At 38.1% G+C, this 17,235-nt stretch overlaps 1 protein-coding gene across 14 annotated transcripts in view; it reads left to right on the forward strand.

Annotated features, from left to right (window-relative positions):
* TASP1 (taspase 1) overlaps positions 1–17,235 on the forward strand; it is a 260,524-nt gene that overhangs the window by 157,824 nt on the left and 85,465 nt on the right. For 13 of the 14 annotated variants that reach the window (XR_002515230.2, XR_002515229.2, XR_002515231.2 and 10 more), the window contains one exon: positions 15,287–15,397. Coding sequence is in view for 7 of the 14 variants with exons in the window: in XM_021921239.2 (XP_021776931.1) it covers positions 15,287–15,397 (111 nt within the window). In the remaining 7 variants the exon portion in view is untranslated. Of the gene's footprint in view, positions 1–15,286; positions 16,954–17,235 lie in introns of those variants that run through there. The other variant, XM_021921241.2, reaches the window with a different exon arrangement.

The raw sequence follows: 17,235 nt of genomic DNA on the forward strand, positions 1-17,235 counted from the left end.
TTCTGGGTTGAAAATTCTTTTCTTTAAGAATGTTGAATATTGGCCCACATTCTCTTCTGGCTTGTAGAGTTTCTGCCGAGAGATCTGCTGTTAGTCTGATGGGCTTCCCTTTGTGGATAACCCAACCTTTCTCTCTGGCTGCCCTTAACATTTTTTCATTCATTTCAGTTTTGATGAATCTGACAATTATGTGTCTTGGAGTTGCTCCTCTCAAGGAGTATCTTTGTGACGTTCTCTGTATTTCCTGAATATGAATGTTGGCCTGCCTTACTAGGTTGGGGAAGTTCTCCTGGATGATATCCTGCATAGTGTTTTCCAACTTGGTTCCGTTTTCCCTGTCACTTTCAGGCACCCCAATCATACGTAGATTTGGTCTTTTCACATAATCCCATATTTCTTGGAGGCTTTGTTCATTTCTTTTTAGTCTTTTTTCTCTACACTTCTCTTCTCGCTTCATTTCATTCATTTGATCTTCAGTCGCTGATACTCTTTCTTCCAGTTGATCGAGTCGGTTACTGAAGCTTGTGCATTTGTCGTGTAGTTCTCATGTTATGGTTTTCATCTCTATCAGTTTTCTCAAGGACTTCTCTACGTTGGTTATTCTAGTTAGCCATTTGTCAAATCTTTTTTCAAGTTTTTTCGTTTCTTTGCGCTGGTTACGTAGTTCCTCCTTTAGCTCTTAGAAGTTTGATCGACTGAAGCCTTCCTCTCTCACTCGTCAAAGTCATTCTCCATCCAGCTTTGTTCCATTGCTGGCGATGAGCTGCGTTCGTTTGGAGGGGGAGATGCGCTCTGATTGATTGAATTTCCAGCTTTTCTGCCCTTCTTTTTCCCCATCTTTGTGGTTTTATCTGCGTTTCATCTTTGAGGATGGTGACATACTGATGGGGTTTTCATGTGGTGTCCTTTCTGTTTGTTAGTTTTCCTTCTAACAGTCAGGACCCTCAGCTGCAGGTCTGTTGGAGTTTGCTTGAGGTCCACTCCAGACCCTGTTTGCCTGGGTATCAGCAGCGGAGGCTGCAGAATATAGAATATTGCTGAACAGCAAGTGTTGCTGTTTGATTCTTGCTCTGGAAGCTTTGTCTCAGGGGTGTAGCCAGCCATGTGAGGTGTGAGGTGTCGGTCTGCACCTAGTGGGGGATGTCTCCCAGTTAGGCTACTCAGGGGTCAGGGACCCACTTGAGCAGGCAGTCTGTCTGTTCTCAGATCTCAAGCTCCGTGCTGGGAGATCAACTCACCTCTTCAAAGCTGTCATACAGGAGCATTTACCTCTGCTGAGGTTTCTGCTGCTTTTTGTTTAGCTATGCCCTGTCCCCAGAGGTAGAGTGTACAGAAGCAGGCAGGCCTCCTTGAGCTGTGGTGGGCTCCACCCAATTCTAGCTTCCCGGCAGCTTTGTTTACCTACTTAAGCCTCAGCAATGGCATGCACCCCTCCCCCAGCCTCGCTGCCGCCTTGCAGTTAGATCTCAGTCTGCTGTGCTAGCAATGAGGGACGCTCCATGGGCGTGGGACCCTCCGGGCCAGGTGTGGGATATAATCTCCTGGTGTGCCGTTTGCTAAGACCCTTGGTAAAGTGCAGTATTAGGGTGGGAGTTACCTGATTTTCCAGGTGTTGTGTGTCTCAATTTCCTTTGGCTAGGAAAAGGAGTTCCCTTCCCCCTTGCACTTCCCAGGTGAGGTGATGCCTTGCCCTGGTCCAGCTCTCGCTGATCGAGCTGCATCCGCAGACCAGCACCGACTGTCCGACACACCCCAGTGAGATGAACCTGGTACCTCTGTTGAAAATGCGGAAATCACCTGTCTTCTGTGTCACTCACGCTGGGAGCTGGAGGCTGGAGCTGTTCCTATTTGGCCATCTTGGGCGCGCCTGCGTTTACTGCAATTTTTATGTTAGCCTGTAGGCAATGATAGTGTCACTATAGTTCATGGGTCCAGCAGCAGTATTAAAAATCAAAATCAGACTGGGCATGGTGGCTCACTTCTGTAATCCCAGCACTTTGGGAGGCCAGGGCAGGTGGATCGCCTGAGATCAGGAGTTTGAGACCAGCCTAGCCAACATAACAAAACCCCATCTCTACTAAAAAATGCAAAAATTAACCAGGTGTGGTGGCAGGCACCTGTAATCCCAGCTAGTCAGGAGGCTGAGGCAGGAGAATGGCTTGAACCTGGGAGGCAGAGGTTGCAGTGAGCTGAGATCGCACCAGTCCACTCCAGCCTGGGCAACAGAGCAAGGCTTCGTTTCAAGGAAAAAAAAAATCAAAATGAAATTGAAACCTTAGCCTACAGGTTTAAAGTCCTATGCTTATAGATTTTGAAATAAAATTACAGCCATGTGGTTTCTTAATTTGGGATTTGTAGACCCTATGGAATCTACATACGGGTTTTTATGGAGCATTCTGTGAATTTCCTGAGACTATATGAAAAATTTTAGTCAAAGATATGTCTTTTTCTCATGACCTGAAAGAGATTAGGAAGCACAGTCTTAGGTAATTTTGAATAAAATTGTAAATTAACTTGCTGGCTAAAATAAATTAAATAAATACATTTAACAAGTAATACAAGTTGATGTATTTCCTCCTTTTCCTGGTATTATTTCTTAATAATAGTGTCAAATTAAAACCTTGAAGAGTCCCAAATTTTATATTGTCTGTTTGTCTTTTGTTACGTGACTTATTTGAAGTGGCCTTCCTGTATTTTGACCCTTTCTTCTTTTATCTACTTCTTTCATCAGATACTTTTTCTAGTTAGTGGTAAGGACAACTTTTGGACAATTTCTGTATTAATATTCCTTAAATTCTACCCAGATTTAGAGAATAAAATATGATTACCATTTTCTCCTTCCTCCTTCAGAACAGTTGTGTCTTTCCCCACGCTCAAAACTTCCCTTTATACTGTATTGGATAGAGAAAGGGATAAGCAATGAGTGGTGAGCAAATTTAACACTTTTTTCTGTGGTACTTTATTTGGCCTCTAAACACTGAATGTCGTTTTTAAACTTTGGGTACAGCTTTAAAACTGATGAAATGATTTATATTGCCTCTCCTTTGTACAGAGGAATTTATTGAGAAATAACATCGGCTCAAACTTCCTTTTCAGCTTTTAAACATATCAAAATGACCCCAATAAATTACTTCTAAATTTTAAGTCATTAAGAAAATTATTAATTAAATATTTAATATATATGGCTGGCCTAGTAGTTATAGGTTAGATTTATGATGTATTATAACTATCTTGCTTATGTTCTTTCTGTTTGTGGGCTTTATACCATGTATATAATCAATATGTATAGTGGAATCTTTATTTTACATGACATCTACATATTTGTAGACGTTTATAACTGCATTTTGGCTTTATTTATTTATTTTTGGCTCATGAAATGCACACCATGCACACCATGGCTTAGAGGCAAAATAATATCTTTAATTCTATTTCTTTGGGATGTGCTTGGTGACATACTATTTATAGGACTTTCTGGTTAAAATTGGGGGCTATCTACAGTCCTAAGTGTTAGTATCAGAACCTGTTGTGCTCCTTATTTGCAGATAATTATTACTATGTTCTTGTCCATGTTCTCAGATTTTTGGGGCTTTGGATTTTCTTTGTTTGTATCTCCTTTATTCATGTGATGATATTAGCCTGGTTTCTGCAGTGACTGTTATGGAATGAGCATGTTACTAGGAGTCACAATACTTGGATCTTAGACTCTCAGTTCTTCCAAATCACTTTTCTTGTTTGTCGGATGAGGAGATGACAGTACTTTCCTTGCAAGATAATTGTAAAACCCCAGATATACAGTGGTTAATTATTTAATAGGGAATCAGTGAGGCAGTGAACCTTTTTCCCTAAAAAAAATTAAGTTTTCTATAGTTGAATTCAATCTAAGTATACTTTTTCATTAATTAACAGCTTTTTTAAAAGGGTTTTTTAAGTCATCTGGCTATTGCAAGCCTCTTAACTAAATTTCAACCAGCAAGTTATTAAAGTTCTAAAACTACATTCAGGTATAAATATTTTGTCTTGTGAGGAATATAAAACTATTAAAGCTAAGCCATTTAGGTTTTCAAATGAGGAAACTAAAGCATGGATGTCATAAGTGACTCATTTCAGGTTCTACAGCCAGAGCTGGTTCTCCTCGTATGTGATCCTTCTCTCTGATGGAGCAGGAATTCAGATAGAAGATTGACAAGAGCATCAGCTGAACATTACAAACAGTGTTGCTTCTTTTATGGCTACTTTCCTAATGAAGTTCTCAGGTGTGGATAAGTCTAATGCTTATACTTATACTCTGTTTCCCAGATAAATACAATATAGTGATACAATCTTAGCACACCACCATAGATAAGAGTACTACTTTTACTGGTGATGGTTGCCTCTGATTTTTTTCCCTCTTTCCCTGGGTTCATTTGTCCCTGATGCTCTAATTAGAGTGTTATAATTTAGATAACTAAATTTAAATCATTTAGAACAGAAAGCAAGGTTCTGCTTTATCATCTGTATTCACACTCAAAATGAATATTGGGTGAATTTCTACATTGAGATGTGTATTAGTCAGGTTTCTCCAGAGGGACATAACTTAGAGGATATTTATGTATGTGGAAGGGAGTTTATTAGGGAGAACTGGCTCATGTGATTACAAGGTGAAGTCCCATGACAGGCCATCTGCAAGCTGGGGAAGAAAGAATCCAGTAGTGGCTCAGTCTGAGTCCGAAAGCCGCAAAACCAGGGAAGCTGACACTTCAGCCTTCAGTCTGTGGCCATAGACCCAAGAACCTCCAGGAAACCACTGGTGTAAGTGCAAGGATCCAAAGGCTGAAGAACCTGGAGTTTGATGTCCAAGGGCAGGAGGAGCAGGAGGAAGCATCCAGTATGGGAAAGGGAAAAGCCAGAAGACCCAGCAAGCAAAGTTATCCCACCTTCATCCACCTGCTTTGTTTTTGCTTTGCTGGCAACCAATTGGATAGCACCTACCCACATTGAGGGTGGGTCTTTCTCTCCTAATCCAGTGACTCAAATGTCAGCCTCCTCTGGCAGCACCCTCATAGACACATCTAGAAGAGCAAAGAAAAGAGAATGGCTGAAGCCTTGTCAACTGCAGACGTCCTCTGACATGGTAGATTTGATGAAGGGTTTTCACTACTCATGTTTGTTGAAGGTTTTTTGTTTGTTTGTTTGGTATGTTTTAGTTTTTTTTCAAAAAGGTTTTTATCTATGAAAGTAGTTGCATTCATAAAACTGGAACCTTTCCTATTTATGGAGCTACTTATTTAGACAGCTGGCATTTTTTTGTATGTGTGTGTGATTTGGTTATATTCTCTCAATAAAATTGGCAATAGTGATAAAAGCTAATGTATGTATAAAGCACTTAGTGTGTGTACTATATGTCTAGCACCATGCTCTAGATATCTGTGTTTAATCATAACTGTGATAATGTATTTCTCAATATTAAAAATAATTATGAAATGCTAATACATTTATCAATCACATCCTTTGTAAGAGATGATATCTCTAGGAGATAATTATAAAATTGGTGTTTCTTTTGGTTATTATTTATCACAGAAAAAATTGAAAAGCCTGAGTTGTTTTTGATAGATTACAATAAATATCCAAAGCATGAGACAAGTTATGGATTACAGAGAAGTCTGAATATTTGGGAAACACTAAATATATGTTGGTGAGCTGTAACCTTAAGATGTGACTGGATTAGACATCTTCACTACTTATTCCATCTCTTTATGAAGTTCTTTATGTTTTCCCCTTGTATATAATAGGTTCCAGATTTGATAACCATAGGGACACTGTGAAGACCGAAATTATGTGTGTCCTATCACTTTTAAAGTAGCTCTCTCTTTAATTTCACAAGACAGGCTTGAAAACCAGAAGTAACCCAATTCCAAAATTGGCAGTAAATCCTTTAACAGGGAAAAGGTGACGTACTGTGTAATAAATTCCTTTGTTGAAAAAGAGATGTTGCAATACTGGAAACTGAAGTACCAAATGTTTCCTTTTAAATTTGGAAAGGCCCTTTCTTATTACTTATCTGTCCCTGTGGACTTCTAACAGGGGATGTGTTGAAAGATTTTTCAGATGCCCACTAGCCACAGTGAGAGTGAATGGCAGCATTTATAAGATGACATAAATACTTCAAAATCATCAGTAATCCTTGGAGACGTGTGGTGTGCCAGGGGTACTGAATGTGAGCTTTTGTTGCTGTCGAGCCTGTGCTTTTGTAGGAGGCTGCCTAGGAATGTGGGTTGTGTCTCTACTGTGAATGCAACTTCACTTTTTCCCCTCTGGGGGCTCTTCGTATTAGAATTGAGGTGGGAGTGGGTTAGAAGACAAAAAGTCTGCAAGAGTAAGAAAGATCTGTGAGATTATGAGTTACACTTTAAAATCCTAATCCTATTTTGAGGTCCTGTGGAGAAATTATATTATCATCCTCAACCATTAGAACACTACATTAATAACTGGACACATAAAGGTCTTTTAATTTTCATTTTGTAATAATGATGCTCATCCCACCACTGCTGCTACTACTACATGAGATGAAGACAAAAAAGATAGAAAATAATCTAGAAATGCAGTGAAGCTATATCTTATATGTTAGCCAAGATTTGGTAAATTTTGATGTTTCTCTATTCTTATTGCAAAAGCTTTTTAGTTTGTTACTTTTACCTTTTGGAACTAAAACTTAATTTGACAATATGGTTTTGTTGGGCTGTCACAATCCCTATATTTAATTATCTTGTTTTGAAGGATGCATCTATCACTAGAGCTGAAGTTAAAAAAATTTATAAATGTGTGATGAAGGTCAGGCAACATAAAACACCTATGGCATAGGTTCATGTTCACTCTGATCAACTCGTGTACTCAAGATACAGGGAAGTGAAGTGAGTGGGGCCAAATGCCATTATGGAAAACTTTGCTTTCCCCTTTACTAACTGGCCTTAAGAGAAAGTATTGTGAACGCAGGAGTGTAATCTTAAGTTGGGCAATAAACCTGTTGGAGAAAAAAGTAGGTATTTATTTTAGATACTGGGGAAAATAAAAGGAATAAATAAGAAAAATCAAGCATGATCCACAATCTCTAGATAACCACAGTTAAAATGCTTCCTGCCAGACTAAGAGAAATCTTTATCATACTATTCGTTTTGTTTTGATAATGGGAGGTTTACCTAGGTGGTCATTTTTACCCTATGTGAAGGCTTAGCTTGATTTGAAGCAGTAGCCTTCATTTAGAATTACAAGGCAAAGGATATACTTTTAAATTCTATTTTAGGCTCTCTCAGTGATGATTGTCAAGCTAGCTGGGAATCACTTTAATAGAAGGAACATACAGAGAATAGGATGAGAGGCAGGAAAGTAGTAGAAAATTTTTCTTAAGATGGTTGTTTTCCTCATTGTAGTATTTATTAAGTGCTTACTCTATGGTCAACTCCATGCTAAATGCTTTATGTGATTTTTTTCATTTTGTCCTCAACCTGTGAGATAGTTGGTATCCCATTCCCCATTTTACAGCTATGGAAACTGAGCCCTAAATAACCCAAAGTCATCCTGCTGGATTCAAACATGAGTCTGACTGCAGAACAGATAATATTAACCCTTACCCTATAAGGCCTTAAGGTAGGGGTGTGTGTGTAAGAGGGTGGGAGGGGTGAGGGAGGGAAGGAGGAGAGAAAATGAGAATGAATGAATCGAGTAAATAAAATGTACAAGCTGTCCTCTTCTTTAAAAAGACCCTGCTTCTTGACACAGAAATCTCAGATTTCTCCTGACGTAAAGATACAGAAGCTTTTTGTAATGTAAGCTAATGTATCCACTAGAGAAATAATGGCATTGTTGGAAGGATTTAGATGACAGGAAAATAAAGATACTTTATTAATTAACTCTTCTAGTTTCCTTGGGTTTTTTGCCAGCCTTTTCTGGATTCCAGACAAATCCAAAAACAGGTGATTTAAAGGTGGCTTCACTGAAGTGGTGTCACATGATTGAGCGAGTGGTCATTCTTTAGAGGGATAAAAGGTGGTTTTAAAATATGCAGGACTCCATTGTTCAGACAATATAAAACATTTAATCAAAGTACTCTTTTTTTATCCAAATGAACTAAAAAGAAATTCTGTAGCTGGATGCAATTAAATATATCCTGGGTTTCCCCCCTAAAAAGGTCAGTTAAATATTCTTTTTTGTGTATCGCTGCTAATGGCATCTGATAAATATATGTATATGAGCTTATCAGAAATTATGTTTGAATCAACACAAAGTTGCATATTTGAATTGGAAAAAGTAGCTAGAGGTTATCTTCTTTCAGTGTAAAGTTTTCTGAGCCATTTTCAATCACCAGCAAAGAGCCACGTATACAGGTTAAGAATGCGTTTGGCCCCATATATTCATTGACAGATGAATGAATAAAGAACATATGACATATACATACATAGAGTTTCCATTTGGGAATATGAAAAAGTTCTGGAGCTAGATGGTGCTGATGGTTGTACAACAGTGTGAATGTACTTAATGCCACTGAATTGCGTATTTTACAAATGGTTAAATGGTAATTTTATATTATTTATGATAGGAATGGATGTAGCCTTAAAAAAGAGAACTGAATTGCAGTTGCTAAAGAGGCAAGTTTTTAAATTTAAAAATCTCATGTAACATGCCTAGGAAGAGACTGGGTCTATTCAGGCTACCCAACAGTACCCTTTGGTTTTCAGGTCTGTCCTTTCTCTCCTGCTGTCCTCAGTGGATGGTGTTTTCTTTCTTTCTTTCTTTCCTTTTTTAATTTATCGCACTCAGTGACCATGGATGGGCCTTGATGCTCGTGCATGTCACCCCTCATGCTGCTGTGCCTCACGCTTAGCTATGCAAGTACAGACATGGAAAGTTGGATTTAGTCAGATATGGCAGAGACATTCAACTTAATGCTCTCTGAAGATGCATATATTCCCCTATATCTCACAGACCCCTTGTAGTTGCCTAAGAACATGTAGCTCTTTCTGGCCAGGGACTGGAATGGTAATGGTATTTGTCACTTTCAGGCTAGGGTGGTAAAACAGCCTTCTGGAACAGCAGGGTGGCCTCATTCTGGAGGCCTCATTGTGGAGGGGAAGTATGTGATTCAGGTAGTGCATTTACAGGTAATGGAGTCTCCATCTGCCTAGGTTTGTTCCTTTCACCTAGGTTTGAGTGAGTGTGTGAAGCAGATCTTCAGGTGATCCAGGTATGACCTATAACATTAATGAGAAATATATTTTAAGTAACTGAGATTTGGGCATTGTTTTTGCAGCCCAGTATAGCTATTCTGACTGTTACTCCAGGGTGGGCTTTTGCCAGACATGTTTGATGAAGTGAGAGAAACAGGGAGGCTTTCGGGAGTAAGGGAATGGCTGTAAGTTGATGAAGCATGGGATTTTAGTTGGATGAGAATAGAGGTGAGGACCTCAGTGGGGTGAGGAATAGTTAAAAGGCAGCAGAATTAATGGATGGCGGCTTTTGGTGAGATGGAGGGAATGTTGGAGTTGGAGTGCCCAAGGGAGGGAGCCGGAAAGATAGGAGTGAGATGGTTCCAATTGAGATGACTGAGTTGTTCATGTTACTGCTGAAGATGGGTGTGAGTTTATTAGGTAGTGTGGATAACTGGAGGAGAGGATATCAGAATACCAAAAGCTGAGATATTGGGAGAATCATCTAGATAAATATTAAATTCAGCAAGAATGATGACAAGGAGTAGTATTGGGCAGAGTAAAAGTGAGCTGAGAGTTAAAATCTCTAAGAAATGAATTTGTCTCATTTGTTACATGTCTGAAATGGTCTCTATTCACCCTCACTCTAGAATGGTAGTTTAACTGATTCCAGGTTGGCAGTGTTTTTTTCTGTTTGCTTGTTTTTTTGCGGTAGCATCTTTAAGATACTAGTCTTGTGGCTTCTTTTGTTGCTTGGAGATATTTAGTTAGTTTAATTTAAACATTTTTGAATTTTTTTGTAGGTGAAATTTTTCCCTTTTCTTTTTGGTTAGTTTTTAATATTTTCTTGTTGTCTTTGGTCCAGAGCTTCAAAATGATACAACTAAGGATGGATTTTTATTTTTATTCCTCTTTTTTGGAACTCTATGTGGGTCTTTAGTTTAATAACTTAAATTCTGAAAAATTCTTATTCATTATACAAATATTAGTGCTTTCTTCTCCCTTCTTTCCTCTCTTTCAAAATGCCTGTTAATGCATTGGACATTATCATTTTACACTTTGGGACTCTTAACGCCTCATTTTCTTTCTCTTTATCAGTCTAGGCTCCGTTTTTTCTCTTATTGTACTACAGTTTGCTGTTTCAGGGATAGACAAACTATGATCTGTGGGCCAAATCTGGTTCATGGCCTGTTTTTGTATAGCTCATGAGCTAAGAATGATTTTTTAGTTTTTAAGACTTGTCGCAAAAAAAAAATTAAGAATATTTGATAGAGAGAAATTACATGTAGCATTCAAAGCCTAAAATACTTACTATTTGGCCTTTTACAAATTTGTTTTCAACTGGTGTCCAATTATTTTCATTTCTTGAAATAGTTTTTTTTTGTTTTTTGCTATTGCTCATTCTTCCTTATGGTTGTACGTATATGTGTGTTGAAGTTGGGGGTTGGAATTTTTTATTGAGAATTCATCTTCAGTGTAAGTTTTGAAAGTTTAGGGATACCCACAAGAGAAGACCTGTATTATCTTTGAGCATGGGACATGCTGAATTCTCAGCAACAGGAAACATACTGGGAAAGAGTGAGATGGGTCTGGATTGTAAGGGTTAGGATTAATGTGAGATGACCTGGCCATAGAGACTGGCACTCCTAGGGCCATGGGAATGTCCAGGATTCCTGCTGAATCCAGGGTTTTTACATGAATCCTTGAATTGGTGTATAGAATACACAGTCAGGGCATTGACATCTGGACTGGCCAGAATGACAGTTAAGTGAATACTAAGTAACCAAGCAGGGGTCTGACACTTTAGGGGAGGTCTGACAATATGTAGTAGCACCCCTGCCAACTGCTATGTACTCTGGGCCTACCACAGAGTAGGGACTCAGTAACAGCCTGGCAAGTGAATGAATGGCGAAAGAAATGAAGGTCAGGTCCATATTTTGAGGACTAGTAAGTACCAGGCAGATATCTTCTGCCGGCCTTTGTCCTAAACTAACCAGACAGGAAGAATATGGAGAGATACCTCTAATAGCTGTTTTGTAGATCCTTTGGGATTTTCTACTTAGAAAATTATATCATCTGTGAATAGAGGCAGTTTTACTTCTTCCTTTCTGTTCTTTGTGCCTTTTCCCCCCTTGCCTTATTACAACGGCTGAAATCTCCAGTACATTATTGAAGAGAAGTGATGAAAGCAGACATCATTGCCCTGTTTCTGATCCTAGGGAGAAACAATTCAGTGTTTCATCATTAAGTATGATGTAACTGTAGGTTTTCTTGCAGATGTTCTTTATTTCTGGAAATTGATAACTGAACTTAGAGGCCTAATCAGATTCAAGTATAGTTTTTTTGGGCAGTGGGCAAGACTACATAGGTATGATTTTGTCAAGAGATACATAGTGTCTGGTATCTTTCTGTGTATTAGCAGCCACTGATGATTGCCTCTGTCACTTATTACATTATGGGTTACAAATGGTTATATTCTAATTCTATTAATTTCTTTTTCATTTATTATCTAGGATACTTCTACAGAGAAAATATTCCTTCATAAATTGTTTGGTTACTCTGGCATATAGTTCCTATTGGAAGGACAGAAACATGCTTGCTTGTTTTCTTGTTACCAGTTTTCAGAATAGTGAATTGGTTTCATAGCATCCTCCAAAGGTGATCAGTGCTTTTTTTTTTTTTTTTTTTTTTTTTTTTGAGACGGAGTCTCGCTCTGTAGCCCAGGCTGGAGTGCAGTGGCGCGATCTCAGCTCACTGCAAGCTCTGCCTCCCGGGTTCCCGCCATTCTCCTGCCTCAGCCTCCCAAGTAGCTGGGACTACAGGCGCCCACAACCGCGCCCGGCTAATTTTTTGTATTTTTAGTAGAGACGGGGTTTCACCGTGGTCTCGATCTCCTGACCTTGTGATCCGCCCGCCTCGGCCTCCCAAAGTGCTGGGATTACAGGCGTGAGCCACCGCGCCCGGCCGATCAGTGCTTTTAAAAACATAAGTTATGAATTTATTATGTGTTTTAATCTATTCATTTGTCGTACTTATTGATGCTAAAATTTTTCTTTTTTAAGAACTCGGTATGTTTTACTTCTAGGCGTCTTGCCAGGTCTTTTACAATCCATGTTTTCTGCTAAGATGTAAGAACATACACATACTCTTACTTGGAAAAGTAAGGACAAAAAGAGGATATAATGAAAGGCTTATTTCTAATATTGGTGAATAAAGAGTGGAACTGTTTGCTGTTGAATCACACTTCAGCTGTATGGCAGCATATTCTAAGAAACCTTGGAATTTTGTAGGTAAAACCACAGAAGTCAAACTTTCTTTGATTGGAACCTACAGGAGAATAAACTTGGGTTTCGTGGCTCTTTGTTAAAGATGATCAATGTCAGATAATGGAAGTCATAATTTTTAAAGTTTCTTGGTAAAAAGATCAATCATTAGAAAGCCCTATATGTATATTCCTGTATAACAACAGAGCAAGGTCTTTCTGACATACATTATGTATTTTTGATGTAATGTTAACTTCATGTGGTTTAGCTTTTTGACTTCAGGCATGTGTATGTAACCTTCTGAACATTCATTTAGTTTATAAAATGCCAATTTCCTAGCAGTTATTAGTGTCCTAAAGTGTAACATTTCACTGCCCAATGTCAAGTATGTGCACAAAGGGAATTAAACTTTATGGCGTTTTATGAGCTAAGCACGATGTTTGTGCATAGTAAGTGTCCAGCATGGTTTCTGTTAGCTTTATTGTCATCTTTTTCCCAATTATAAAAACAATATTGCAAAAATTTACTGAATAGGGAATGCCACAAAGTTATACACTGGATTGTGAATGTAGATCTTCCTCGAAGTGTAGATATTCATTCACAAAGAGATTTAGATCCTGAAGGATGTTTGCATTTACACTTTACCAAAAATACAGGGAAGCCATTTCTGGCAAATATCTGGCAATTTCTAAAAAAAAAAAAAAAATCATACTTTTTTTTTCTCTTTTAGAAGGCCTTTATTTATTCTTTTTACTGAATAGGTGAACAACTACTTCAGAATTCCCATTCTTCTATTGATTCTTTTTCTTTCCTCTCACTTTCCAGTCTTGCTGAATAATTTTCTTAAAACATCCACTTCCAACACTGGAGAGGAATGTAATCTTATTTCTAATTGACTTTATAATATGACATATTTCTAATCTACTATGACTGATGTAATAGTCAAAGGCAGTGTTTTACCTATTCAGCACATTTGTTTCTGGTTGAAGATGGCATTTTTTTCCTTGAAGGTCCTAGTGGCTCCTGTTCTTTTTTATTTTATTATTTTTTTATTATACTTTAAGTTTTGGGGTATATGTGCAGAACGTGCAGTTTTGTTACATAGGTATGCACGTGCCATGGTCGTTTGCTCCACCCATCAACCCGTCACCTACATTAGGTATTTCTACTAACTCTATCCTCCCCTAGCCCCCCACCTCTTGACAGGCCCTGGTGTGTGATTGTCCCCTCCCTGTGTCCATGTGTTCTCATTGTTCATCTCCCATTTATGAGTGAGAACATGCAGTGCTTGTTTTTCTGTTCCTGTGTTAGTTTGCTGAGAATGATGGTTTCCAGCTTTATCCATATCCCTGCATAGGACATGAACTCATCTTTTTTATGGCTACATAGTATTCCATGGTGTATATATGCCACATTTTCTTTTTCTTTCTTTCTTTCTTTCTTTTTTTTTTTTTTTGAGAAGTCTCATTCTTGTCCCTCAGGCTTGAGTACAATGGCTTGATCTCGGCTCACTGCAAATTCTGCCTCCCGGGTTCAAATGATTCTCCTGCCTCTCCCTCCCAAGTAACTGGGATTAAGGCACCTGCCACCACGTCCAGCTCATTTTTGTATTTTTTAGTAGAGATGGGGTTTCACCGTGTTGGCCAGGCTGGTCTCAAACTCTTGACCTCAGGTGATCCACCCACCTTGGCCTCCCAAAGTCTGGGATTACAGGCATGAGCCACTGCACCTGGCCTATGTGCCACATTTTCTTTATCCAGTCTGTCATTGATGGACATTTGGGTTGGTTCCAAGTCTTTGCTGTTGTGAAGAGTGCTGCAGTAAACATACATGTTCGTGTGTCTTTATAGTAGAATGATTTATAATCCTTGGAATATATACCCAGTAATGGGATTGCTGGGTCAAATGGTATTTTCAGTTCTAGATCCTTGAGAAATCGCCACACTGTTTTCCATAATGGCTGAACTAGTTTACAGTCCCACCAACAGTGTACAGGTGTTCCTATTTCTCCACATCCTCTCTAGCATCTGTTGTTTCCTGACCATTTAATGATAGCATTTCTAACCGGTGTGAGATGGTATCTCATTGTGGTTTTGATTTGAATTTCTCTGACGACCAGTGATGATGAGCATTTTTTCATGTTTGTTGGCTGCATAAATGTCTTCTTTTGAGAAGTGTCTGTTCATATCCTTTGCCCACTTTTTGGTGGGTTTTTTTTTTTTTCTTGTAAATTTGTTTAAGTTCTTCGCAGATTCTGCATATTAGCCCTTTGTCAGATGGATAGATTGCAAACATTTTCTCCCATTCTGTAGGTTGCCTGTTCAGTCTGACGGTAGTTTCTTTTGCTGTGCAGAAGCTCTTTAGTTTAATTAGATCCCATTTGTCAATTTTGGCTTTTGTTGCCATTGCTTTTGGTGTTTTAGACATGAAGTCTTTGTCCATGCCTGTGTCCTGAAAAATTCACACTTTTATGAACTGATGGTATTTGTGGCAATGAATATATGTCGAAAAGTACCAATGTGGTTTAACAATTACACATAATATTTTTTAGGGGGATTTTTTTTTAGTGCCTAACACCAGTCATAATACATATTAGTTAAACAGAGAACTATGTATCATATTAATTTGTGTTGGTTTGTTTTTGATTGATAGCTTTGTGTTTAGTTTCTGCTGAATCTCTTTACTAAAATTACCAGATTGCTCATGGAAGTCATTTCATCCCTCACTGAATTATTTTCCCAGCTAACTACTCTCTTAAATGATGCATAAGGATGTTCTAATGCTATTGAAATAAGCAGGGTGTTCAGTGCTGCTTTTCCTCAACTGTTGGTTTCTTTGGATTTCTAGGATGTGGAGAGCATCTTGTGCGCACCATACTGGCTAGAGAATGTTCACATGCTTTACAAGCTGAAGATGCTCACCAAGCCCTGTTGGAGACTATGCAAAACAAGTTTATCAGTAAGTATAATGTTAAGAAGATTACATTCTTCCAAATATAGATTATTTCACTGCTATAAGCACTATGAGTTAGGTACTCCATTTGTATTTCTAGACCTACCTCTAGAACCTAGCAAAGAGAAAGACCCACAGTTAATACTGATTGTGAAAAGAAATTCCACAACAATAATACAGCATGAAATCTTTCCTATAACTAAGCTAATCCCCAAGTTGTAAGACACTGACAAGGCTCATGGTGATATATAGTAAAATAAATACATAACCATATGTTAATATGTTAATAAGAATTGCTCAGTGGCAAAATATGAGCTGAGAAATGAGTCATGAATAGGCATTTAAGGTCTATCTCTAGTGATTTTTCAGAAAAAGGTTGATTATATTCGTGTACTGTCTCCTCAAATATATTAGAATCAGACTTAGGTTTTATTGTTATTTTGTTTTAACAATTACTGTTGTTGAATGCTGTTTTAAAAGAAAACCAAATTCTTCGGCTTAATAGCATATGCAATTTACATAATTGTTATGAGTTAGTAGATGCATTCTCAGAATGTTAATGAGAAGGAATAGTAAGAGTAGAAAACTAGATGCTCATCAGAAGTTCACTACCTAGAAAGATCTCTGTAACTAAAACTATAAAACACTGATGAAACGAAATTGAAGAGGACACCAAAAAATGGAAAAATACTTCATGTTTATGGATTGGAAGAATCAATATTGTTAAAATGTCCATACTACCAAAAGCAATCTAAAGATTCAGGGCAATCCCTATCAAAATACAAATGATGTTCTTCTGAAATAGAAAAAACAACCCTAAAATGTATGTGGACTCGGGCAAAAGACCCAGAATAGCCAAAGCTATCCTAAGCAAAAAGAACAAAATGGGAGGAATCACATTATATAACTTCAGATTATATTATAGTAACCAAAATGGCATGGGACTGGCATAAAAACACACATAGACCAATAGAACAGAGTATAGAACCCAGAAACAAATCCACACACCTGCCGTGAACTCATGTTCCACAAAGATGTCAAGAACATACACTCTGGAAAACTCTCTTCAACAAATGGCGCTGGGAAAACTGGATATCCATATGCAGACGAATGAAACTAGACTCCTGTCTCTCACCATATACAAAAATCAAATCAAAACGGTCTAAAGACTTAAATCTAAGACCCCAAACTATGAATCTGCTATAAGAAAACATTGGGGAAAATCTCTAGGACATTGGTCTTGGCAAAATTTCTTGACTAATACCCTACAAGCGCAGGCAACCAAAGCAAAAATGGACAGAAGAGATTATATCAAGTTAAAAAGCTTCTCCATAGCAAAGGAAACATCAACAAAGTGAAGCAACAATCCACAGAATGGGAGAAGATATTTGCAAACTATCCACCTGACAAGGGATTAATAACCAGAATATATGAGGAGCTCAAACAACCCTATAGGAAAACATCTAATAATCTGATCAATAAATGGGCAAAAGATTTGAATAGACATTTCTCAAATGAAGACATAAAAATTGCAAACAGGCATATGAAAAAGCGCTCAACATTATTGCTCATCAGAGAAATGCAAATCAAAACTAAATGAGATGTTAATTACAAACAGGCATATGAAAATGCTCAAATTATTGCTCATCAGAGAAATGCAAATCACAAGTACAATGAGATGTTATCTCACCCCAGTTAAAATGGCTTATATCCAAAAGGCAGGCAATAACAAACTCTGGTGAAGATGCAGAGAAAAGAGAACCCTGGTACACTGTTGGTGGGAGTGTAAATTAGTACAACCACTATGGAGAACAGTTTGGAGGTTCCTCAAAAAACTGAAAATA

The sequence above is a fragment of the Papio anubis genome, chromosome 16 (genome assembly GCF_008728515.1).
Source record: "Papio anubis isolate 15944 chromosome 16, Panubis1.0, whole genome shotgun sequence".
In the NCBI taxonomy this organism is placed as follows: domain Eukaryota; kingdom Metazoa; phylum Chordata; class Mammalia; order Primates; family Cercopithecidae; genus Papio; species Papio anubis.